At 45.3% G+C, this 25,560-nt stretch overlaps 1 protein-coding gene across 15 annotated transcripts in view; it reads left to right on the top strand.

Moving 5' to 3' along the window:
• TRPM1 (transient receptor potential cation channel subfamily M member 1) overlaps positions 1 to 25,560 on the top strand; it is a 143,694-nt gene that overhangs the window by 36,164 nt on the left and 81,970 nt on the right. For 3 of the 15 annotated variants that reach the window (XM_058736832.1, XM_058736830.1, XM_058736828.1), the window contains exons 1-2: positions 10,490 to 10,697; positions 14,266 to 14,402. The exons of 2 other annotated variants lie outside the window; for them this stretch is intronic. In XM_058736832.1, the coding sequence (XP_058592815.1) occupies positions 10,553 to 10,697; positions 14,266 to 14,402 (282 nt within the window). In that variant the 5' untranslated portion in view covers positions 10,490 to 10,552. Of the gene's footprint in view, positions 1 to 10,489; positions 10,698 to 10,837; positions 10,921 to 14,265; positions 14,403 to 25,560 lie in introns of those variants that run through there. 10 more of the 15 variants (XM_058736834.1, XM_058736831.1, XM_058736829.1 and 7 more) reach the window with 8 other exon arrangements.

The raw sequence follows: 25,560 nt of genomic DNA, 5'->3' as shown, positions 1-25,560 counted from the left end.
CAGAAAACAGAAGAGGGTGGGGGAGTTCCGGAAGATGGCGGCGTAGGAGGACGCTGGGCTCACCGCACGTCCTGCTGATCACTTAGATTCCACCTACACCTGCCTAAAGAACCCAGAAAACCGCCAGAGGATTAGCAGAACGGAGTCTCCGGAGCCAAGCGCAGACGAGAGGCCCACGGAAGAGGGTAGGAAGGGCGGCGAGGCGGTGCGCGCTCCACGGACTGGCGGGAGGGAGCCGGGGCGGAGGGGCGGCTCGCCGGCCAAGCAGAGCCCCCGAGTCGGGCTGGCAAAAGCGGAGGGGCCGGACGGACTGTGTTCCGACAGCAAGCGCGACTTAGCGTCTGGGAGGTCAGAAGTTAACAGCTCTGCTCAGAAAGCGGGAAGGCTGGAGGACAAAGGGAGGGAGAGCTGCTGAGCCCCCGGACGGCAGAGCTCAGCTTGGCGGGGAACAAAGGCGCTCGCCAGCGCCATCTCCCCCGCCCATCCCCCAGCCAAAATCCCAAAGAGAACCAGTTCCTGCCAGGGAACTTGCTCGCTCCGCGCAAACACCCAACTCTGTGCTTCTGCGGAGCCAAACCTCCGGCAGCGGATCTGACTCCCTCCCGCTGCCACAGGGCCCCTCCTGAAGCGGATCACCTAAGGAGAAGCGAGCTAAGCCTGCCCCTCCCGCCCCCGTGCACCTTGCCTACCCACCCCAGCTAATACGCCAGCTCCCCAGCACCACAAGCCTGGCAGTGTGCAAGTAGACCAGACGGGCCACACCACCCCACAGTGAATCCCGCCCCTAGGAGAGGGGAAGAGAAGGCACACACCAGTCTGACTGTGGCCCCAGCGGTGGGCTGGGGGCAGACATCAGGTCGGACTGCGGCCCCGCCCACCAACTCCAGTTATACACCACAGCACGGGGGAAGTGCCCTGCGGGTCCTCACCACTCCAGGGACTGTCCAAAATGACCAAACGGAAGAATTCCCCTCAGAAGAATCTCCAGGAAATAACAACAGCTAATGAACTGATCAAAAAGGATTTAAATAATATAACAGAAAGTGAATTTAGAATAATAGTCATAAAATTAATCGCTGGGCTTGAAAACAGTATACAGGACAGCAGAGAATCTCTTGCCACAGAGATCAAGGGACTAAGGAACAGTCACGAGGAGCTGAAAAACGCTTTAAATGAAATGCAAAACAAAATGGAAACCACGACGGCCCGGATTGAAGAGGCAGAGGAGAGAATAGGTGAACTAGAAGATAAAGTTATGGAGAAAGAGGAAGCTGAAAGAAAGAGAGATAAAAAAATCCAGGAGTATGAGGGGAAAATTAGAGAACTAAGTGATACACTAAAAAGAAATAATATACGCATAATTGGTATTCCAGAGGAGGAAGAGAGAGGGAAAGGTGCTGAAGGGGTACTTGAAGAAATTATAGCTGAGAACTTCCCTGAACTGGGGAAGGAAAAAGGCATTGAAATCCAAGAGGCACAGAGAACTCCCTTCAGACGTAACTTGAATCGATCTTCTGCACGACATATCATAGTGAAACTGGCAAAATACAAGGATAAAGAGAAAATTCTGAAAGCAGCAAGGGATAAACATGCCCTCACATATAAAGGGAGACCTATAAGACTCGTGACTGATCTCTCCTTTGAAACTTGGCAGGCCAGAAAGGCTTGGCACGATATCTTCAGTGTGCTAAACAGAAAAAATATGCAGCCGAGAATCCTTTATCCAGCAAGTCTGTCATTTAGAATAGAAGGAGAGATAAAGGTCTTCCCAAACAAACAAAAACTGAAGGAATTTGTCACCACGAAACCAGCCCTACAAGAGATCCTAAGGGGGATCCTGTGAGACAAAGTACCAGAGACATCACTACAAGCATAAAACATACAGACATCACAATGACTCTAAACCCGTATCTTTCTATAATAACACTGAATGTAAATGGATTAAATGCGCCAACCAAAAGACATAGGGTATCAGAATGGATAAAAAAACAAGACCCATCTATTTGCTGTCTACAAGAGACTCATTTTAGGTCTGAGGACACCTTTAGATTGAGAGTGAGGGGATGGAGAACTATTTATCATGCTACTGGAAGCCAAAAGAAAGCTGGAGTAGCCATACTTATATCAGACAAACTAGACTTTAAATTAAAGGCTGTAACAAGAGATGAAGAAGGGCATTATATAATAATTACAGGGTCTATCCATCAGGAAGAGCTAACAATTATAAATGTCTATGCGCCAAATACCGGAGCCCCCAGATATATAAAACAGTTACTCATAAACATAAGCAACCTTATTGATAAGAATGTGGTCATTGCAGGGGACTTTAACACCCCACTTACAGAAATGGATAGATCATCTAGACACACAGTCAATAAAGAAACAAGGGCCCTGAATGATACATTGGATCAGATGGACTTGACAGATATATTTAGAACTCTGCATCCCAAAGCAACAGAATATACTTTCTTCTCGAGTGCACATGGAACATTCTCCAAGATAGATCATATACTGGGTCACAAAACAGCCCTTCATAAGTTTACAAGAATTGAAATTATACCATGCATACTTTCAGACCATAATGCTATGAAGCTTGAAATCAACCACAGGAAAAAGTCTGGAAAACCTCCAAAAGCATGGAGGTTAAAGAACACCCTACTAACGAATGAGTGGGTCAACCAGACAATTAGAGAAGAAATTAAAAAATATATGGAAACAAACGAAAATGAAAATACAACAATCCAAACGCTTTGGGACGCAGCGAAGGCAGTCCTGAGAGGAAAATACATTGCAATCCAGGCCTATCTCAAGAAACAAGAAAAATCCCAAATACAAAATCTAACAGCACACCTAAAGGAAATAGAAGCAGAACAGCAAAGGCAGCCTAAACCCAGCAGAAGAAGAGAAATCATAAAGATCAGAGCAGAAATAAACAATATAGAATCTAAAAAAACTGTAGAGCAGATCAACGAAACCAAGAGTTGGTTTTTTGAAAAAATAAACAAAATTGACAAACCTCTAGCCAGGCTTCTCAAAAAGAAAAGGGAGATGACCCAAATAGATAAAATCATGAATGAAAATGGAATTATTACAACCAATCCCTCAGAGATACAAACAATTATCAGGGAATACTATGAAAAATTATATGCCAACAAATTGGACAACCTGGAAGAAATGGACAAATTCCTAAACACCCACACTCTTCCAAAACTCAATCAGGAGGAAATAGAAAGCTTGAACAGACCCATAACCAGCGAAGAAATTGAATCGGTTATCAAAAATCTCCCAACAAATAAGAGTCCAGGACCAGATGGCTTCCCAGGGGAGTTCTACCAGACGTTTAAAGCAGAGATAATACCTATCCTTCTCAAGCTATTCCAAGAAATAGAAAGGGAAGGAAAACTTCCAGACTCATTCTATGAAGCCAGTATTACTTTGATTCCTAAACCAGACAGAGACCCAGTAAAAAAAGAGAACTACAGGCCAATATCCCTGATGAATATGGATGCAAAAATTCTCAATAAGATACTAGCAAATCGAATTCAACAGCATATAAAAAGAATTATTCACCATGATCAAGTGGGATTCATTCCTGGGATGCAGGGCTGGTTCAACATTCGCAAATCGATCAACGTGATACATCACATTAACAAAAAAAAAGAGAAGAACCATATGATCCTGTCAATCGATGCAGAAAAGGCCTTTGACAAAATCCAGCACCCTTTCTTAATAAAAACCCTTGAGAAAGTCGGGATAGAAGGAACATACTTAAAGATCATAAAAGCCATTTATGAAAAGCCCACAGCTAACATCATCCTCAATGGGGAAAAACTGAGAGCTTTTTCCCTGAGATCAGGAACACGACAGGGATGCCCACTCTCACCGCTGCTGTTTAATATAGTGCTGGAAGTTCTAGCATCAGCAATCAGACAACAAAAGGAAATCAAAGGCATCCAAATTGGCAAAGATGAAGTCAAGCTTTCGCTTTTTGCAGATGACATGATATTATACATGGAAAATCCGATAGACTCCACCAAAAGTCTGCTAGAACTGATACATGAATTCAGCAAAGTTGCCGGATACAAAATCAATGTACAGAAATCAGTTGCATTCTTATACACTAACAATGAAGCAACAGAAAGACAAATAAAGAAACTGATCCCATTCACAATTGCACCAAGAAGCATAAAATACCTAGGAATAAATCTAACCAAAGATGTAAAAGATCTGTATGCTGAAAACTATAGAAAGCTTATGCAGGTAATTGAAGAAGATATAAAGAAATGGAAAGACATTCCCTGCTCATGGATTGGAAGAATAAATATTGTCAAAATGTCAATACTACCCAAAGCTATCTACACATTCAATGCAATCCCAATCAAAATTGCACCAGCATTCTTCTCGAAACTAGAACAAGCAATCCTAAAATTCATATGGAACCACAAAAGGCCCCGAATAGCCAAAGTAATTTTGAAGAAGAAGACCAAAGCAGGAGGCATCACAATCCCAGACTTTAGCCTCTACTACAAAGCTGTCATCATCAAGACAGCATGGTATTGGCATAAAAACAGACACATAGACCAATGGAATCGAATAGAAACCCCAGAACTAGACCCACAAACGTATGGCCAACTCATTTTTGACAAAGCAGGAAAGAACATCCAATGGAAAAAAGACAGTCTCTTTAACAAATGGTGCTGGGAGAACTGGACAGCAACATGCAGAAGGTTGAAACTAGACCACTTTCTCACACCATTCACAAAAATAAACTCAAAATGGATAAAGGACCTGAATGTGAGACAGGAAACCATCAAAACCTTAGAGGAGAAAGCAGGAAAAGACCTCTCTGACCTCAGCCGTAGCAATCTCTTACTCGGCACATCCCCAAAGGCAAGGGAATTAAAAGCAAAAGTGAATTACTGGGACCTTATGAAGATAAAAAGCTTCTGCACAGCAAAGGAAACAACCAACAAAACTAAAAGGCAACCAACGGAATGGGAAAAGATATTTGCAAATGACACATCGGACAAAGGGCTAGTATCCAAAATCTATAAAGAGCTCATCAAACTCCACACCCGAAAAACAAATAACCCAGTGAAGAAATGGGCAGAAAACATGAATAGACACTTCTCTAAAGAAGACATCCGGATGGCCAACAGGCACATGAAAAGATGTTCAACGTCGCTCCTCATCAGGGAAATACAAATCAAAACCACACTCAGATACCACCTCACGCCAGTCAGAGTGGCCAAAATGAAGAAATCAGGAGACTATAGATGCTGGAGAGGATGTGGAGAGACGGGAACCCTCTTGCACTGTTGGTGGGAATGCAAATTGGTGCAGCCGCTCTGGAAAGCAGTGTGGAGGTTCCTCAAAAAATTAAAAATAGACCTACCCTATGACCCAGCAATAGCACTGCTAGGAATTTATCCAAGGGATACAGGAGTACTGATGCATAGGGGCACTTGTACCCCAATGTTTATAGCAGCACTCTCAACAATCGCCAAATTATGGAAAGAGCCTAAATGTCCATCAACTGATGAATGGATAAAGAAATTGTGGTTTATATACACAATGGAATACTACGTGGCAATGAGAAAGAATGAAATATGGCCTTTTGTAGCAACGTGGATGGAACTGGAGAGTGTGATGCTAAGTGAAATAAGCCATACAGAGAAAGACAGATACCATATGGTTTCACTCTTATGTGGATCCTGAGAAACGTAACAGAAACCCATGGGGGAGGGGAAGGGAAAAAAAAAAAAAAAAGAGGTTAGAGTGGGAGAGAGCCAAAGCATAAGAGACTGTTAAAAACTGAGAACAAACTGAGGGTTGATGGGGGGTGGGAGGGAGGGCAGGGTGGGTGATGGGTATTGAGGAGGGCACCTTTTGGGATGAGCACTGGGTGTTGTATGGAAACCAATTTGACAGTAAATTTCATATATTAAAAAATAAATAAAAAAAAAATAAAATAAAATAAAAAATAAAAAAAAAAAAAAAAAAAAAAAAAGAAAACAGAAGAGGGTGAACATTTCCCAAATCATTTTATGAGGCCAGTGTTACCCTGATCCAAAACCCATACAAAGGCATCCCAGGAAAAGAAACCTACAGACCAAAACTATATTGAGACACCATTTCTTAATAAGATGGGCAAACATCCAAAGTTTAACAACATATTCTATAGATGAGGCTATGGGAAAACCAGAACTCTCTTAAAATCGTGGTGGAAACGCATAATGGTAACCTGCATGGAGGGGAATTTTGCAATATTTGCAAAATTTTGCAATATTTGCAAAATTACGTCTGCATTTACCATTAATTACAGCAATCTCTCTTCTAGGAATCTAGACTCAAGATTACTGGCAAAACGCAAAAGAATGTGTTGCACGGCTTTTTGTTTCTGTGAGACCTGTAAAGACTGAAAAACACCCACATGTCCATCCAGTTGAATCAACTTACATGTATTCACCCAAAGGTTTGGGCTATACAGCTACAAAAAGAAATGAGGAGTGGCTAATTCCCAGAAAAAGTGAAGACAGAAAGTACTCTTCCATTTATGTGAAAAAAAGAAGGAAGGATATATATATGGAATTAATATCATACACTAATATTTAAAAGTGGAAAGATTAAAAAATTTTTTTTTCAGTTTACTTGTCCGGAGGGAAAGATAAGGGGGAGAGATAGATACAGTAGCCAGATACTTCTGGATAAATCTTGTTTGCAGTTTTTGTTTTGCAATAATATAAATGTTTCATATAATTATAAAACAAAATTAAATTGCAAACCAATTTGTAAAAATCCAAAGGAAAATTAAAGAAGTGAATCCAACCATGTATCAAGTTTGCAGAATAACCACCCTGAGAAGAATCATTTTAAGAGATTTAAAAACTCTAATAGTATATACCTACAGTCAAAAAGAACAACAAAACAGTGTTTTAAACTGCATTTAGTAATTGTGTCATTAACATTAATATTGGCATTATAGGTCTGAAACTATATCTAGGATAAAACAAATGTCATTAGGAATAAGATTCAGCATAAGCGCAGAGACACATATAAGTAAATTAGTAATTAGTATTAGGGCAAAGTAAGTAAATTAGCTGTGTTTCTAAATTGGAATTAGAACTATCAGTATGAACTCATGATGCATATCTTACATATTAAATATAATCTATGTATTGTATACAATATGTATATTATATGAATGTGCACATACAAATATCACCATTCTGCCACTGCAAGGACTACAAACAATTGAATTCAGAAGGAGGATACTGATTTCTAAGTACCATTTCCCACTAAAATGGCATTTAGAAATAGTCTTTGGAAAAATGGCCACATCCAGGTCTAGGGTAAGAAATGCACAAGGTAAGCCTGAAACACCTTTTCATCCCAGATAGCAACGACACTCTCAGAGACTCCTGGTGTTGTGCCAGAAGGATTCAAGAGCCAATGTGAAATTGGGACCATTTGAGCAACAATAAGGAAAGTTACTGCTGTGAACTGAAATGCATCAAATATCTTTCCATCCATGAATTCATACTGACACTCTGAGAAAAGAAACACATTAGTCACCTTGGGATGATGCCAGGGAACTAACTCATTACTCTGAAAACCAAAACCTTTTCCCTTTCCTGTGTGAACCACAATAACCAATTTGGTCAGGGGAAGTTTCTCTTTCTAAGTGAATTCCAGCGAATAAATGAAGAAGGAATGGTAGAATTAAAGATCACCATTTTGCAAGTTCTAGTGATATAAAGGCTCTAGGTGATCATCACCATGATCCCCTAACCTGACAAAAAATGGACAAGCAGACAAACAGGTGCCTCCTGATGGAAAGACACGTGGCACCAGTGAGTCTTGTCCAAAACCTCTTTCTGAATCTGAACAGCTCTTGAGATCTTACTACTGGTCAGGAAATGCAGGGCACAGAGCAGCACGAGAAACATCATGGGCTTGTCTCAGAGTCTCCTTTGAGGGGAACCCAAACCAAGACCCCAGAGACAGAGTGCAAGTGCTGGCTCCACACTGTGCTCCCCCTGCCTGATTGCTGCTGCCTTCTCAGGGGTCCACACAGGTCACCACACAGGTCACTGTCCCAGATCCTCTCCCCAACTGTGATCACAGGCAAGCTGCTTGTTCCCTAGGAGCTTCAGTGTCCTTATTCTTTACCCGAGATAAGAAATGTGCCACCTCTGAGGCTGGGTGACCAATTGGGTAGGTCACTACACAAACAGAAGCCCTGGCACCAGTTAACTGGCCTGTGTGTCTTCCTCGTCACTAGTATCAGTACGATTACCATTGGTTCAGACTGCTCTCTGGACGAGTAACAATCCTCACACGCTAATGGCGTGTCTACAGTTCTCGTGCATGGTTTCCTAGTGCTGGATCCTTCCAGATGCCGTGCACAGAGGACGAGACTTTCTGGAAATGAGAATTCTGCTTGGGATCCCCTCCCTCCCTCAGCTCTGGCTCAGCGCCAGCCAACAAAAATATAATGTGAGCCACATATATCATTTTAAAGTCTGTAGTAGTCACTTTGGGGTGCCGGGGTGGCTCAGTCAGTTAAGCATCTGACTCTTGGTTTCAGCTCATGATCTAAGGGTTTGTGAGTTCAAGCCCCCTTCAGGCTCTGCACTGACACATGGAGACTACTTGAGATACTCTCCCTCCCTCTCTCTCTGTCCCTCCCCTGCTCTTTCTCTTTCTCTAAGTAAATAAAAACATTCAAAAGTATTTTAAATAAGTAAGAATAAAGTTTCTAGCAGTCACATAAAAATTAAATATAAGTGGGTGAAAAAAATTAATACTACATTTTATTCAACCCAAAACATCCAAACTTTCATTTCAATATGCAATTAGTATGAAATCATTATCACCGGTCTTGTCTTGGCCACCTTATGTGTTGTGTGCTCTGAGCACACTGTGTTTTGAACTGGGTGAATTTCAGGTTGTCGATGGGCAGCCACACGTGGCTCAGGCCACCACATTGCATATGGCAGTTCCAGGTTGCTTGCCTCACTGTGCCAGCTCCGGGGAGGAGGCATGTTCACTTTGGGAAGGCTCGAGTCTCATTCTCTCCATGTTATCTGACCCCAGAAAGGGCCCATTTGGCCCATTGTCTGGAGAGGCACTAACTGGCCGGCTGGCATGGGGGTGCTCACTGGCACTGAACACCAAGTTTCTCTACCTTGTAGCCACGATGGGGCATGAGTATGCCGCTAGGGAAGGCGAGACCCTCACCTGCCATGGGGGGCCTCCCAGCTCCTCCCAGTTTGATTCTTGACACCCCAGGAACACCCTGCCTCCATAATTCTGTCTTAATCTGTGCCATCCGAAATACCGCCATTGCAGAGCCCCTCTGGCCCCTGGAGGAACTCCAGCTAAAAGCCCATTGAGTCTATCTAGAGCCAACCACAAGTTTACAAGGAAAACAACCCTGTCGCTGGGTGGGCACTGCCCTGCCCCCAGGCTGCATGCACCAGCAATACATGGGCGAAGTCACGCTTCACCCCCACTCTCATGGGACACAGTTGTCCACCTCTGGTAGGCACATACCTGAGGGAAGCTGATGAAAGCAAAGGACAGACCCCCTCCGCAGAAAATGGCCTCATCCACCTTCACAATCCAGCATCACCTCTGGAGGTCAGAGGCTCCTTGAGCACCTGGGTGTCCTCCAGGTGTGGGAGTGGGCTCCTGCAGCTTAAGGGTGGGTACCTGGCCGCAGGCTCAGGCTGCACCCCAGCCAGGGCTCTGGGGGGCGAACTTACATTCCTGTTCCACCTCACACGCTCACTCGGAGGCCTCAGTGTCCTCATCTACGAAATGGAAACCGCCCTAACTGCCACTGCATCCAGCCTGTCTGCACTTCTGTGCACTCTTCTGGGAAATGAGAGAGGCACCCTGGGAGACCCACAAGTGTGTAGGGAGACCCAAGCCCCTGCCTAGGGGGTTGAATGGAGGAGAATTTCAGGGTTTGGCTGATCTCTTCTCCTGCTAGGCTGAGAAAGCTCACTGAAAGCTGGAATAACCATGCCCATTCTTACAGTACACCCCCCCCCCCATGGTGGTTTTAGGGTGACTGTGGATACAGGTCATGCAGGCTGCTGGTAGGATGGGGACAGTGGGGGTTAGGAACGCCCGGATGGGGACGAGAGTCATGTGGGACTCACACTGCATGCATACTGGAATTCACCTCGACCTCTGGCTCAGCCTCAGATGATTTGAGAAAGGATTACAGATGATTAGTGCCATGTGCTGCCTTCTCCCAGCTCCTCAGGGCCCGGGCACTGCCCGCCTGATGAGGGGCTTCTGAAAGAACGATTATGTCCAATTGTCTCAATTATGCAAACCATGCTGACATTTCTAGCAGGGGAAGGACTGGTGGGGGGAGGAGGGTCACTTCAAAGGGAAAGTTCTGGCTCCCCCCACCTCTCTCAGATCCCAAGGCTGTTTTCATGGGATCCCACACTGAGCAGCCTGGCAACATGGGGCCCTGGTTTCCTTTTCTGGCCTGGGAGCGAGGTCATGGGGCCATTGCCTCACCAGGATCATGAGGGGCCCGGCACGGGCGCTCACATGCTCCTCATGTGGACTTCTTCTCTTAAAGGGTGGACCCTCCTCAGCCAGCTTCCTGTCTGGCCAGAGGAGGAAGCTGGAGGCCAGGCTGGGCCCTCCCCGCTCTGCCACTGTAGCAGGTAAGCTCAGGTGGGGCTAAGCGCAGGTGCAGGGAAGCTCAGGTTGAGGGCTTTGCTTCCTGGGGCCTGTTGCTCCTCTGCTGCTGAGACTGGCTGGATAAGGGTGTATCTGTTCTCAGCTGACAAGGCCTCCAGGATGATTCCCTGAGGGAATGAGCCCTGTGTCAGCCGGCCAACACCAGGCTCCAGCGTGATGAGGCTTCCTCAGAGCTGGCTTCTAAATGTAGGTGCCAGGGATCCGCAGAGAAGCCCCAGCTCCAGGGCTCAGCCTCCTTGCCACTTACTGTTACTTCTTAGCATCTTACCTCTGTCCCTGTACTTCCTGGAGAGCGTGCCTCTTCCCGTGAGCCCTTGTTATCGCTAAAGTTCTTCCGGGGTGGGGGGCAGGGGTTATATCTATAAGCCTTCATCAGCTGATATTTCATCTATTAGTTAAAACCTCAGGGTCGGGGGAAGCTCAGGGAAAAGATAGGTTCTACTACACAGGGCTGTGAAGGGAGGTGGGAATTCCCTCTCACTGCCAGTGGGAAGTGAGAACCGGTTTCTGAAAGGCAGTTGAATAGTATGCACCCAAGTACAATTCTACGTCTAGGGATCCATTCTGAGGAAAGAATCCTGAAGGTAGGCCAGGATTTACATAGCATTGTTTACTACAGTGAGACACATGAACAACCCGAATGTCCAAAACTGAGGATTGGGCACGTAAACCATGGTCTATCCACAGGATGAAATATAATGTGGCTACTTGCAAAAGGACAGAGAAGAATGTATAATGATAATGTGCAGAATGAACATGCTTTTCATGACAGACGCGTGCACACACACGTCTAATCTGTTCCCAGAAAAAAAAAAACCTAGAAATATACTGAAAGTCTATCTGTTGTTATTCTAGGATGAAGGCCATATGGGTGATGTTTATTTATTCCTTGGTAGATTTGTATATTTCCTCTTCTTCTTTTACTTTAATCATTTTCTATAACAAATACATTTTCCTTTTGTTACCAGAAATTATACCTTTTTTTTTTTTTTAAGTTTAGCAAAAAGTAGCAGAAATAATGAGGAGCAGGCAGGGGCAGAGGTGGGGAAGAATGGAAATGTTTACAAGAGTCATTCCTGGGTTGACCAGGAATAGGAACTGAAAATGAAGGAGGGCAGAGGGGTAGGGAGGAAAAATATATGACAAATTTGCTCTGTCTGAATTAAATATTTAGGGAGGAATTAAAAAGGACACCAGCCTCTCTAGGAGCGGACTTCAGACAGGTTTGAATTTCGCGAAGGATTGTCTTTGGCAATCTTCACCAAATATCTTTCTGCACACTACCCAGCAGCAGTTTTAATTCATGGCATTTGCGATGGTATTTATAGCATAAATTGGCCACTGTCTGCAGTGTATTTCAGGCTCCAGAAAATGTAATTGGAAACGTCAACTAATGTTGAAAGCGTTTGCTGTAATTGTTTGTGTTTTATTGGTTATTTTCTAGGAGAAGTCTGGAATTTTGTTTGCTTTGGCTCTTTGCAACCCCACTTATTTGCTTTGCAAAGTTGATAAGTACAAGAAACAGAATGATATTCAGGCATTTTAAGTGGCTAGTCATCTTCGTACTGAACTAAGTGAAAACAAAACACACTTTCCATTAACTTAAAATCTTCTTACTTGGAGCATTTGATATTTTTAGAAATCTCCCTTTTGCTTTGATTGGAAATGTTTTCAAGATGTCCTCTAATTTGTGTGTGTGTGTGTGTGTGTGTGCACGTGTTTGCGCACATCATGCACGCAAAACCTGGACCTGGGAAAATAGAGGCCGCCATCCAGGGGAATAATGGGACCCAGTCCCGGATCCTCTTCCACAACCTAGAAGTTAATGAGGTTCAACATCTTAATACCTCCATTAAAAAGGTAGTAGCCAGAGACACACTGATATGCAAAGGGACCCGGGCAGTCGGTGGCTGCTATGCCCCTCATTTTCTAGCTCTATTAGACTCTGCAATCGGTGAATGAATTACAGAATCCACTGGGAGCAACCAGGGTCCAGGAAATGGTTGGTTCATTGCCCCAGACACACATCACAAACAGGAGCAATTTTCCCAGGCTCCCACAGAAAACACCACAATTTATCTTGCTATTTTCCAGAAACTGTGCCTTCAATTGCTATCTATGTCAGGGGGAAGAATACATTTCCAATGCTAGAGATAGCTTAAAGAAAACAAGCTAATGACAGCCCACAGCTCTCCCCTTCCCAGCTGCCAGGTCTTCTTGTTGCTATGTGCCTGCCCATTCCCCCCACTGCTTCTGGCTCTCACCCCATCTGGTCTGCTCTCCCTGTAAACGTGGCAGGGAGACAGGAAGTTCTGTGTTCATTCCTTAAGGGTTGGTCACACTTGCTATGACCCAAGGTAAAATTAATGCTGAATTAGCAGGTGGCCTCTCTCCTTGGGCCATGGGCCCTCCTTAGAGATTGGGTATTAGGGAGGGCAAATGTGTCAGGCATGATGAGGTGGAAAGCATGTTGGCCAGGAGTCACAGCAGCAGCATCTTTTTTCTGTTAATCATTGGAGAGGTAATACACAAATATATAAAGTTGTACAACAGTGCAGAAGAGCCAGATGAAGGTCCTAACACCCCCAGCCCCACTGCTGAGCACACTTGATGGTTTGATGTGTATTGTTCTAAACTAGTGCCTCCCAGTCAACTGTGCCACAGACATAACTTTAAATTGTACAGTAGCCGTGTTAAAAAAGGAAAGCCATGTTAAAATAAGTGAAACTAATTTTAGAATTTATTTAGCTCAACATATCCCAACTATTATCATTTCAACATGTAGGTATTACTAAAAAAAATCTTATTAATGATATGTCATTTGTTTTGTACTTCAAAATTCGGCCAAATACTACTCCCCCACTTTTTTTGAGCTCTAATATCAGACATAAAAAATGGTAGTTTGCTGTCTTATACTTGAACTCACAGCATATCTCAGTTAAGATGGGCCAAATTTCAGGTGCTTAATAGCTGCATATAGCCAGTGGCTACTATGTTGAGCAACGTAGCTCTAGACCTTTGCATATCAAGGTTTGTTCTTGTACAACTGGATCATACCAGAAAGATCTTAGTACAACTTTTTTTTTACAATTAATAATAAAGACATTTACACTTTAGAACTTAAAGTTCTACTTTAGAGTATCTGATACTTGCACAGCCCATGGTTGGATCTATCATCAATGGTTTAACAATTTCCTAATCAAGATGAAAAAAAAAATTGGAGGCTTCTAATTTTTCACTTGGTTCAAAATATATTGGAATAAACATCCATATAGTGCCTCTGTATGTGTAAAAATGTTTCCAGATAATAAACCCCTAGAAGTGGATGTGCTGGGTCAAAGCGTATGTTCGCTTGACCCCGTGACAGGTACTGCCCAGATCCCCTCCAAAAACATGCTGCCAGGAGTCTGTGAGAGAGAAGCAGATCCTTAGCCACCAGGCAGCCTTCGGGTTTGGACCTTAGTTCTCTTAGATGTAAAAACGAGGAGTTGTGCTAACCCTTCCTTGTTTCTTAAATGCCCACTTTTACAGCTCAAATGTTGACGGTTCCAGCCTATCTCTCCGGTGGGCAGGGCTGTGCATGGGTGAGAGCTCCCTGTTCCTCAGTTGGCAGGGCAGGACCAGAAAGGCTGATGAGCAAACAAAGCTCCTCATGCATCTTGCCTGAGGTCAGCAGAAAACTCTCAATGAAGACCCGAACTCCTATTTTTTGTACAATTACTATTACACTGTCTTTTATTAATATGGTGTTGTCTACTAAGTGCTGTCACAGCAAATGAGCAGAGGAGCAAGGACCAGCCCCAGCAGCCTGGCTCTTGAGCTGGCTGCCACAGGCATCATGTTGAGCTATATCAACTTCACTCCCACTAGTGTGGCACCCAGCATCCCTCCCCACCCCTGTGGCCTCAGCAACATCACAGCCCCTGAAGGACACAGTCCTTGTTCACACACACCGCCAATAGTGTGGCGCACCCTCCCAGGTCCTAGGAGTCCTATGAGAGGAAATCCACCTAAAGAGTGGCAAAGGACCACTGAAAAGGAGAGGGTGCTCCCCATGGAAGCCAGGTGGGTACTGGGAGGTCAGCCTTGGTCTTCCAATCCTCTCTCCCATGGGTGCTGGTTTGCGCCCTCCCAGCCAGGGAAGACCAGACTGAGCTCTCAGGTAACGTCAAGGAGGCCCTATACACACTGGTTTTCCAACTAGTTTGCCCTCCTGAGCAAGCCAGTCAGGAGGGGGAGCTGCAGAGGGGGCTCCCCCCGAGACCCTTGTGGCAATTCCCAGGTTCCCAATCAGGGAGGAGCTGGTGATGGGGGCAAGGGAAGATTCATCCATCCATCCCCATCCATCCCCAGCTGTGTGGGATTGAGTCTTCCAACCAGGGACATGGGGTGTCTTTGCATTTGCTCAGACCCTCTTTCCTTCCTTCAGCAAAAGGTCTTATAGTGTTCAGTGTGTTGGTCTTTCACCTCCTTGTTTAAGCGTTTTCCCAGATATTTTATTCTTTTGGATGTTATCATCAACGAGATTGTTTTCTTAATTTCCTTTTTGGATTCTTCACTGCTGGTGTTTGGAAACACAACTGATTTGGGGTTAATGATCTTGCACCCCAAAACTTTGTTCACCTTGCTTATTAGCTGTAGCAGGGTTTTTTTGTGGATTCTTTCAGAGTTTCGCTTTGTTTTATTTTGGGCTTCATCTGTATTCCTAAGCAATATATTGTTTAGCTTTTTCTGCTTTTGAACTTTATATAAACAGACTCACACTGTGTGTCCCCTTGGGGACTTGCTTCTTTTGCTCTGGGTTATGTTTTGAGAGCCATTCATATGATGTGGTTTGTCTGTTTCTGTTGCCATGTAATATTCCCTCATGTGAATATGTGGGGATGAACTTACAGGTCCTACTGCAACTGGGCATCTGGGTTGCTATTTGTTGGGGATCTCATGAATGGGAACATGCATGTGGGGTCTCCTTGTACACACGAGCATGAGCATATTTTGGGGGTAAACCCCAGTATAGAATTGATAGACTCAAGCATGTGGCTGCTCTGCTTCTCCAGATGATGATAAGAGGCCTTCTATCCTCCTTAAAAGGAGGAGCTCAGAAGCATCTGCCCATTTTGGAGAAAGCATTTGGAATCAGCCAGAGGAGACAGATGTGTGATGAGGGACAGGGCTGTGCACAGGAGTCAAGTCCAGCTGCCTGGCATGAGGCCAGCCAGGACTGGTGGCTTCACCATGACCCAGTCTCTTCTCCTAGTGCCCATTCACCTCCCAAAGTCCCTACCAAAGCCCTAACCCTTCCACTGCCTCAGTTTCCTCATATTTAAAACCACCGTGAGGGGAGCACGTGCTCTCTGTAGACCTCTGCCCCCCAACAGCCACTGCATCTCAATTCAGTGTGGCAGTCATCGTGACCACAGTGAGAAATACGATCAGGGGCTCTGCCTTTTTTCTGCTGTTCCCTCTTCTGAGAGTGCCTTTCCCCTTTGCTCCTGCGCCCAGCTGAATTCTCCTCAGGCTTCAAGGATGAGCTCCCTCCCTGTTTTCCCCACCTGGCAAGTCCCTTCCCAGGGAGAAGCCCTGTCCCCCCACACCATGCACAACTTTACAATGCCAGTGCATCTGTCTGGGAGCTCCCGAGGGCCGAGTGCACTCAGTACACCTGGAACCAGTAGAGCCTACCAGGTGAGGGGGCTTCATAAGCTACTAGTGTGAAATACACAAATGCTGGCTTTCTCTCATGTCACACAAGGTGGTCTGGGGCTACAGAGGTCCCAGTGAACTTCTGAAGACATATTTCCTCTGATGTAACCCTCCCAAGTTTTCAATGCTGAGCTGTGTGTAGGAACACTTATCTATAAATACATGAGCAGCCCAGACACTGGCCATGAGTCACGAGTCACTACAGACCACAATGGTCACATAGATCTAGAAGAACACAGCAAATGAGAACCCCATTTGGGATGCTCAGCCATGCTCCCTCCTTCACACCCAGCCCCCCACCCAAATCTACACAGCTGCTCCCACCCCAGTCCTCACCTCCCAGAGTGGCCCCTGCAGGAGTGCCCATCATTGCCAGACCCCTTGCCCCTTCCTCGAATTGTAACAGGACTCAAGGGGTTTGCCACTTGGGGTGCAGCATATTGAACACAACCCAAGGAACCGTTGAAAGCAAAGAACTTTTTATTATTTGTTGCAGGTGAGAAGACAGGGAGATGGCTCTCAAAGCACCATCTCCCTGTGGAGTTAGTATAGAAACCTTTTTTTCAGTGTATCAGGGGGAGGGGAGGGGAGCTTGCATATACGTTAAGGAACGTATGCATATCCTATTACTTAGGCACTTTGGTTCAATTCTGCAAGACTGTCAATTCCTAGACTGTCAACATGCTAGTGTGTACATTGTATGTTTGAAAAAACGGTGGAAAACTCCACCCACAAGAGGAGATCTTAGTATTATAATGAGCTAAAGGTAACTTCAGGACAACTCAGGGGTGAGGAGGAAGGGTGAGGCACTTCTATGCAGTCTTCAACTCCAATCTGGCTCAAACTGGCTCATGTAAGGGGCTGTCAGGGGAGACCCATCTAGCAAGGGGCTCTCAGGTGAGTGAAACACCTTGGCTGGTGTTTCCTTGGTGTTTCCTTGGCTGTAACTGTTGGTTCTGCCAAACAAAACCCATGTTTTCTCTGCTTATGCCCCTTCCCCACCTCCCTTCTGCTAGTAGCGCTTAGGCCTCTTATTTGAGTAACTTCCCTTTGCATTTTAGTTAACAAAATCTGTCCCATCCTGGCTCTCAGTCTCTGGGAGTTGACTATTGCAAACTAGCCAATCTGCTGCACAGGCACTACTGAAATATGAGAGGTGTTTGCCGATTAATGCGTGCACACTGGTCCCCAGGAGCCGCAGGAAACCAACTTAGCATGACTTAGATAATATTGTCGGCACAGAGCTGCTATGAGGCCAGGGAGGAAGAACACTGGTAAAAGAAAACCTTGGAAAAACACAAACCAAGATTTGTGTCTGACATTCTTTTTTTTTTTTTAATGGTTTTGTTTTTTTTTTTTTTTTATTTTTGGGACAGAGAGAGACAGAGCATGAACGGGGGAGGGGCAGAGAGAGAGGGAGACACAGAATCGGAAACAGGCTCCAGGCTCCGAGCCATCAGCCCAGAGCCTGACGCGGGGCTCGAACTCACGGACCGCGAGATCGTGACCTGGCTGAAGTCGGACGCCTAACCGACTGCGCCACCCAGGCGCCCCTTGTGTCTGACATTCTTAAGGGCTGGTGAGTGAGCCGTGAGTTTGGAAGGGAATGATCCCTGTCTCATCAAAGTGTCCCTGACGTTGGGGACAGCTGGCCAGGCCTGGGCTTGACTCTTAGTCCTGCTTTCCCACAGGCTTCCTGCTTCCTCTGCCATTGACAGGGGAATTAAGAACAATGTATTCCAACGCCCACCGACCCTACCTGAAAGACCCTGGGCATTTAAACGGAAGCTAAAATCTTACCCTTGTTTATACTTCATTCAGTTTATGCTTACTTAAGACACTCAAAAACTATTTACTGAATACCAATCTCTGCCAGAAAATGGGCTTGAGGTTTTTCACACTAAACTGTGTTTAATCTTTACAACAATCCCACTTAACAGGCAAGATAATCGAGGCTCAGGAAAGTTAAATAAATTGGCCACGGTCATAAAGATAGGAAACAGTGAGTCCAGGGGTGCCTGGGTGGCTCAGTTGGTTAAGCGTCCCCCTCTTGATTTTGGTTCAGGTCATGATCTCATGGTTCACAGGTTTAAAGCTCTGCATCGGGCTCTGTGCTGACAGTGCAGAACCTGCTTGGAGGTCTCTCTCTTTCCCTCTCTCTCTGCTCCTCCTGCGCTCTCTCTCTCTCTCTCTGTCTCTCTCTCTCAAAATAAATAAATAAACTTAAAAAAAAAAAAGGAAAAGGGACAGTGAATCTGGGAGCTGACTCAAATATGACAGAATCCAGAGTCCTTTTCTCACCACCACACCTTTTATTGTATTTTTACTTTAGGGACCACCTTCAAAGCCTTAACCCAAAGAAAAGACTGTAATAGTAAAGCCCACTGGGAAGATTCTTTCCAGGGTGTGACTCCACAAGGAATATGCCAGGGAGGCGTTGCCTCCTAGTGGTGCCACAGGGTGGAATCCCATGCACCTGGGTAAAGCGTGAGGAAGCTCTCTGTACAACTGATGCAGGCTGGCCGGGTCCAAGGACCAGCCAAGAGGGCCCTTGGCTTCCCACAGGAGAGAAATCAAGTGCAACCCTAGAGGAAGTGAGAGCAGAGTTTACTGAAAACATAGAGCAAATACAGACAGAGTGTCTGGAAGACTCAGGAAGGAAAGGAGAGTAAGTCTTGTCTTTGCTTGGGGTCTGGGGTATTTATTAAGGATGGTGATCTGGTGTATGTGTTCTCTCAGGCATCCAGGAACTGGTCAAAGCAAGGACAAGTGCTCAGGAGCCAGGAGTCTTGGTGTCATGGTGCCTGGAGTCAGTAGTCTTGGAAAATGTACAGGACAACCTCACCGGTCACTCCTTAGATGTTATCCATCATGCTGGAAGTCTCCAAAGAAATCATTAACTCCTTGACTTTACGAGGAGGACTTACATTAAGTCATGTGTAGGGTGGGGGTGCAGGTCCTAACATGAATAGAAGAGCAGGCCTTCCCAGGATCCCTTCAATTTCCCTAGTTCACAAGGGCTCAAGAAGATGCCCACAAATATCACTGAACTGTCATTTTTAAAAAGTTCTTTACAAGAGTATGTGTGTTGGAATAAACAAGAGAGAATGTCTGAAGGCACACAGCAACCATTTGTGGGGGTCACTGCTGGAGGCTAGGGGTTGGAGGGAGAAGGAGGGAGAATCACTTTTCAATTTAGACACTCCTTTTTTTAAATGTTTATTTATTTTTGAGAGAGAGAGAGAGAAGAGGGGAGGTGCAGAGAGAGGGAGACACAGAATCTGAAACAGGCTCCAGGCTCAGAGCTGTCAGCACAGAGCCCAACACGGGGCTCAAACTCAAGAACCATGAGATCATGACCTGAACCAAAGTCGGATGCTTAACCAACTGAACCACCCAGGCACCCCTCAATTTAGACACTTCTCAATCTTTGTCATTGTTCCATTGAGCATATATTAGTTGAGGGATGCTTGTGGGGTTTGTTGTTTGTTTTAAATTCTAAGCAAAGGAAAAAAACCCACATCATCCCCCCATGCCACCAGCCCATCCCCACCCTGTGCCCCAGGCATGAAGCTTTTGAGGCCATCTCTAAAAGGAAAGGAATAGGAAAATGTGAGCTCCAAATCAAGATTCAGGTCTTAGAGAGGTGGGTGTGGGGCCCTATAGCTGAAGCTCCTCTCTCCTTGTGGTGGATCATCGCCCAGGCTAGTGGCCTCTGCACCTCTTCATGTTACAGGGTGACCATGTTACAGGGTGACTCCCAGGCCTGCTCCCACCCATATCCACCGGGCCCCCTAGAATGTGTTTTCTCATTTTGATGCCAGGTCCACTTGTAACCAGGGCACTAGGGCGCAAGAGCACCTGGTCCAAATAGACCAGTTTTGGCCATTTCCTGTTGGCAAAATCCAAAGGCAGAGAGGCAGGTGGTGGGTGAAACAAGAAAGGAATTTATTTCAGCGAGGCCAACCCCAGGAAGACAGCAGACTAGAGTCTCCAAGACTGTCTCCTAAGTGCGGAAAATACTTCCAGGTATTAGAGAACGTGGACATATAAGGAGAATAGGGAGAATGTGGGACAAAAGCCAGTGGGAATGTGTAAGTGGGCAGTGAAGGTCAATTCATCATTGTCTTGGGGTCAAATACACGGGGGCTTGCTGGTATCAGGACAGAACTTACTGCTCTTCCCATCACGGGATGATTTGCCCAGCATGTCTTTTGCCTGAGTTAAGACACAAGCTGGAAAGAAGAACTTAATCAGTTAGAAAGTACCAACTAAGGTCAAAATGGAGGTAGTTGAAGTCCTCTGTCACACTCCTCACGGGCCTCCCCACCGTCCTCCAGCCGCTGTGTGGGCCAGTGAGGGCCAACCTGCCATGGTTACCAGTGACCTGTTGTGGGCACCATGCTGAGCCATATTGGAGTCTGTGGGAGAAAGAACAATGAGTGTCCTATATACACTTACCAAAATATCCCCTCATGTTTAAACTGTGTGGGAAAAGTAAGAACTCTACAGTCAAAAAACATGACTGTATAAAAAGCCTCACGCTGCCCAATGTGCTGGCCTGTCACACAGTAAACCCTCGTACACTGCCCACTGGGGACATGCTGGCTGCATAACTCAAGAGCTGTGAGCTGATTGGAAACAACCCTCACACAACGAGGCAAGATCATAAAACGAGCAACAACCTGTCTTTAAAATGTTGATATCATGATCACAAGGGATTCTTGGCATTGATTTTATCTTTTTTAAGTTTTGTATAAAATGGGGCACCTAGGTGGCTCAGGCGGTTGAGCGTCCGGCTCTTGACTTCGGCTCAGGTCATGATCTCATGGTTCAAGGGTTTGAGCCCTGCATCAGGCTCTGCACTGATAGTGTGGAGCCTGCTTGGGATTCTCCCTCTCTTTCTTTCTTTTTTTCTTTCTCTCTCTCTCTCTCTCAAAACAAATAAACTTTAAAAAAAACTAATCAAAAAATAAAATTTTGTATGAGATGCTATTTATCTTAGGTACTGAATTTTTGACACCCTGCCCATCACCCAAGAAAGGCACAGCAGGCCAAATAGTGCTATGCCTTCTGAGCACTGATTCTTTCCCTGGATGTCCAGGTGCCAGTACTGACATCAGAGACATCTCCTGTGACTTATCTCCCTTACAGCATGAACTTGCAGTTCCTTGAGAGGACTGGCTTGGGAGGACCCAAATAGAGCAGTGGGAAGCTGAGGGCCGCATGGGCAATGGATCTCAAAAGCTTGTTAAAATACAGGTTCTCACACCCTGATTCTGATTCCAGGGCCTGGAGTGAAACCTAGATATCTTTTTTTCTTTTAATTTATATTTAGTTGTGGTAAGATACACACGATGTAAAATTTGTCATCTGAATCATTTTTAAGAGTATGGTTCACTGGCATTGAGTCCATTGACACTGCTGTCCAACCATCATCACCATCTACTCCAGAACGTTTTCATCCTCCCAAACTGAAACGCTACCCATTGAACACTAAGTCCTCATTTCCCCTCCTCAGCCCTCGGCACCCACCACTCTTAGTGCCTGTCTCTACAAATTTATTTTAGGCACCTCATATAAGTATTTGTCCTTTGTGACTGGCATATTTCACTTCATGTACTGTCCTCAAGGTTCATCCACATCGTAGCAGGTGTCAGGATTTCCTTCCTTTTGAATACTGATAATATTCCTTCATATAGGTAAACCACATTTTATTTTGAATAATGCTGCTATGAACACAGGTGTATAAATATCTCCCTGAGACTCTGTTTTCAATTCTTTGGGGCATATGCTCCACAGTGGAATTACTGGATCATATGGTAATTCTAAGTTTCATTTTTGAGGAGGTACCATAACTGTTTTCCATAGCATCTGCTTCATTTTATTTTTTTATTCTTAATTTAAAAAATCTTTTTAATGTTTATTTTTGAGAGAGAGAGAGAGACTGAGGGAGGTGCAGAGAGAGAAGGAGACACAGAGCCTGTAACAGGGTCCAGGCTCTGAGCTGTCAGCGCTGTGACACCAACTGTGCTCGAACCACCAACTGTGAGATCATGACCTGAGCCGAAGTCGGATGCTTAACCAACTGAGCCACACAGGCGCTCCAACATCTGCTTCATTTTAAAAGGGTTATTGGGGCGCCTGGGTGGCGCAGTCGGTTAAGCGTCCGACTTCAGCCAGGTCACGATCTCACGGTCCGTGAGTTCGAGCCCCGCGTCAGGCTCTGGGCTGATGGCTCAGAGCCTGGAGCCTGTTTCCGTTCTGTGTCTCCCTCTCTCTCTGTCCCTCCCCCGTTCATGCTCTGTCTCTCTCTGTCCCAAAAATAAATAAAAGTTGAAAAAAATTTTTTTTTAATTAAAAGGGTTATTAATTTATTTTGAGAGAGAGAGAGAGTGGGGGAAGGGCAGAGAGAGAGGAGGAGAGCGAGAATTCCAAGCAGGCTCCATGTTGTCAGTGCAGAGCCCGATGTGGGGCTTGAACTCATGAACCATGAGATCATGACCTGAGCTGAAATTAAGAATCAGACGCTTAACTGACTGGGCCACCCAGGTGCCCCTGCTCCATTTTAAAATTCCACCCATAGTGCACAACTGTTCCAATATCTCCGCGTCCTCACCAACACTTGTTATTTTCTGTTACGTGTGTGTGTTTTCAATCATGGCCATCCTAATGGTGTGAGGTGATATCTCTCTGGTTTTGACTTACCTTCCCTAATGATTAGAGACACCGAGCATCTTTTCATGTGTTTGTTGGCCATCTGTATGTCGTTTTTGGAAAATGGCTAGTCCAGTCCTCTGCCCATCTTTAATCGGGATATTTACTGTTGTTGTTATTGTTAAGTTGTAGGTTTTTGTGTTTGTTTTTTTTTTACATATTCTGGATGTTGATTCTCTATCAGATATATGATTTGCAAATATTTCCTCCTGTTCCAGAATTGCCAGATACTTACATTTTTAACCACTTCCCCTGCACTATCTTTGAAGAACACAGCCACAGACCCTGTGGACCCCTTTCTAGAAGCAAGTTTCTGGGCCAGGTTCTATCAAGGAGCAGGGATAGAGGGGAAAAGATAGGGAGGAGACCTGGCTCCACTCAGGACCCAGTGGCCCATTCTAGGACAGGTAGCAACCTTCACCTGAACACCTACCAGGCATAGGTCTCTGGCACCTGAAAGAAAAGAGGCAAGGAGAGTGGTGCAGGCCCTGGCACCCAGAAACTGTGGCTTCCCCCATCCACAGAGTAAGGCAACCTCCTTCAAAAGTATGATCCAAAAAAAAGCACGGCCCACCGCTGAGTCCCATCCTCTCACATCTGTGAGGCCACTCACATCTGTGAAGCACAGCTTGTGTTTAGAAGTGCCCATCTGGCTTACCTGTATGTGATCCTGAAAATGGGGAGCAGAGAGAGCTGACATCCATATGGACATGTGACTTTCAGGAGCTCTCCCCTCAAATGGTTCTGCCTGGGGCTGGGGCTAGAAGCTGACCTTGGCCACTTTTCCTTCTCTCCCTTCATTTCCCCCTGCCAACCCATCATCTTACCTGAGGTCCTGATCACCCCTTTTTTTCTAGGCTCAGTGGAGAGCCCTCAGCTGGAATACAAACTGCCCATGTACCTTGTGCATTTGTCCTCATTGGTGACCAGCACAGCTGTCTGGAGGGCGGGAGAATTCGATATCCCAACAAAGGGCCCATTTTTATTTCCTCTCCTCCTTCAAATGGTCCAAGATAAGTGGATGTGGGAGTGGGTCCCACAGGCCTTCATTCCAGGATATTGAAATATCCTTCTGCGCCTGGAGTCTTTTGCTGCATCTGTATGACCTGAAGGTCTTTCCTGTCAATGGTAAAAATGAGGAGCCCATATCAGTCTCAGTACCCTAAGCCCAGCTGCTGCCTGTGTGGCTGGCCTAGCTGCATAATTAAGTATCTGGATTGCTCTGATGTGCTCCTCTTTTCTTCTGTTTTGCTTTGGTTTTTCCTCCTAATTGACTATTTGCACTTGCTCAGGGCTAATAACCACCCTGCATTCCATCCAAGGTCAACAACCCGCTCACGTAAGGTGAGGTCAGCCTGGCAGGTAGCACCTATAAGAATTGTATCCAGCATCTGGACAGCACCACTTTGAATTAAGGCCTTGTCTTACGTGGTTTGACTGCATCAAAAATGATCATTCCAAAAGCAAATGGGTGTCTGCTCACATTTTAACAGGAAAACCCAATTTTGATGAAATCCATACACCAAATTCTGGCAAGGCTTTTGTCTTTGTCCATTCAGGTTACTATAATAGAATGTCATAGACTGGGAGGCTCATAAACTTAATTTCTCACCGGAACGCTGGCAAGTCCAAGATCAAGGCACCTGCAGATTTGATGTCAGGCGACCCCTTCCTGGTTCACAGATAGCTGTCTCACATGGTGGAAGGAGCAAGGGAACACTCTGGGGTCTATTCTGTAAGAGCACTAATCCAAGTCATTAGGGCTCCAACCTCCTGACCTAATCACCTCCCAGAGGCCTCACCTCCTAATACCCTCACACTGGGGTTAGTATTTCAGCATGTGAATTTTGGGGGAACACCAACATTCAGTCCATTGCAACTTTTTCTACAAGTGTAGAAAAACAGATAACCTTTTTAAATTCTGAATTAAACTACTAGTTACCATTCAAGATGTGTCCTAGGGCTCCATTATTTGCAATCACAGCTTAAAATATGCATAAATCCAAGATGATGGAATGGGAATCTGCTGCGTTATTGGAAGATTAAAAAGTTAGTGATGCAGCTGAAACATCAAAGGTGTTACCATGAGGCTGGCCCCTTGGAGCCCGCTACAGTTGGGAGACCCTGGGCTCAGAGAATCTGAACGCCGGCCAGGTACCATGGGCACAGTCTCATTTTCTTTTTTTCTTTTTGTTTTTAATTTTTTTAATGTTTACTCATTTTTGAGAGAGAGAGAGAGAGAGAGAGAGAGAGACAGAGCAGGGAAGGGGCAGAGAGAGAGGGAGACACAGAATCTGAAGCAGGGTCTCAGCTGTGAGCTGTGAGCACAGAGCCTTCATGTGGGGCTTGAACCCACGAATCATGAGATCATGACTTGAGCCAAGGTCAGACACTGAACCAACCTTG

This window comes from Neofelis nebulosa, chromosome 7 (assembly GCF_028018385.1).
Source record: "Neofelis nebulosa isolate mNeoNeb1 chromosome 7, mNeoNeb1.pri, whole genome shotgun sequence".
NCBI lineage: Eukaryota > Metazoa > Chordata > Mammalia > Carnivora > Felidae > Neofelis > Neofelis nebulosa.
Note: the sequence above shows the minus strand (reverse complement) of the source record. Positions and strands in the feature narration are given on the sequence as shown.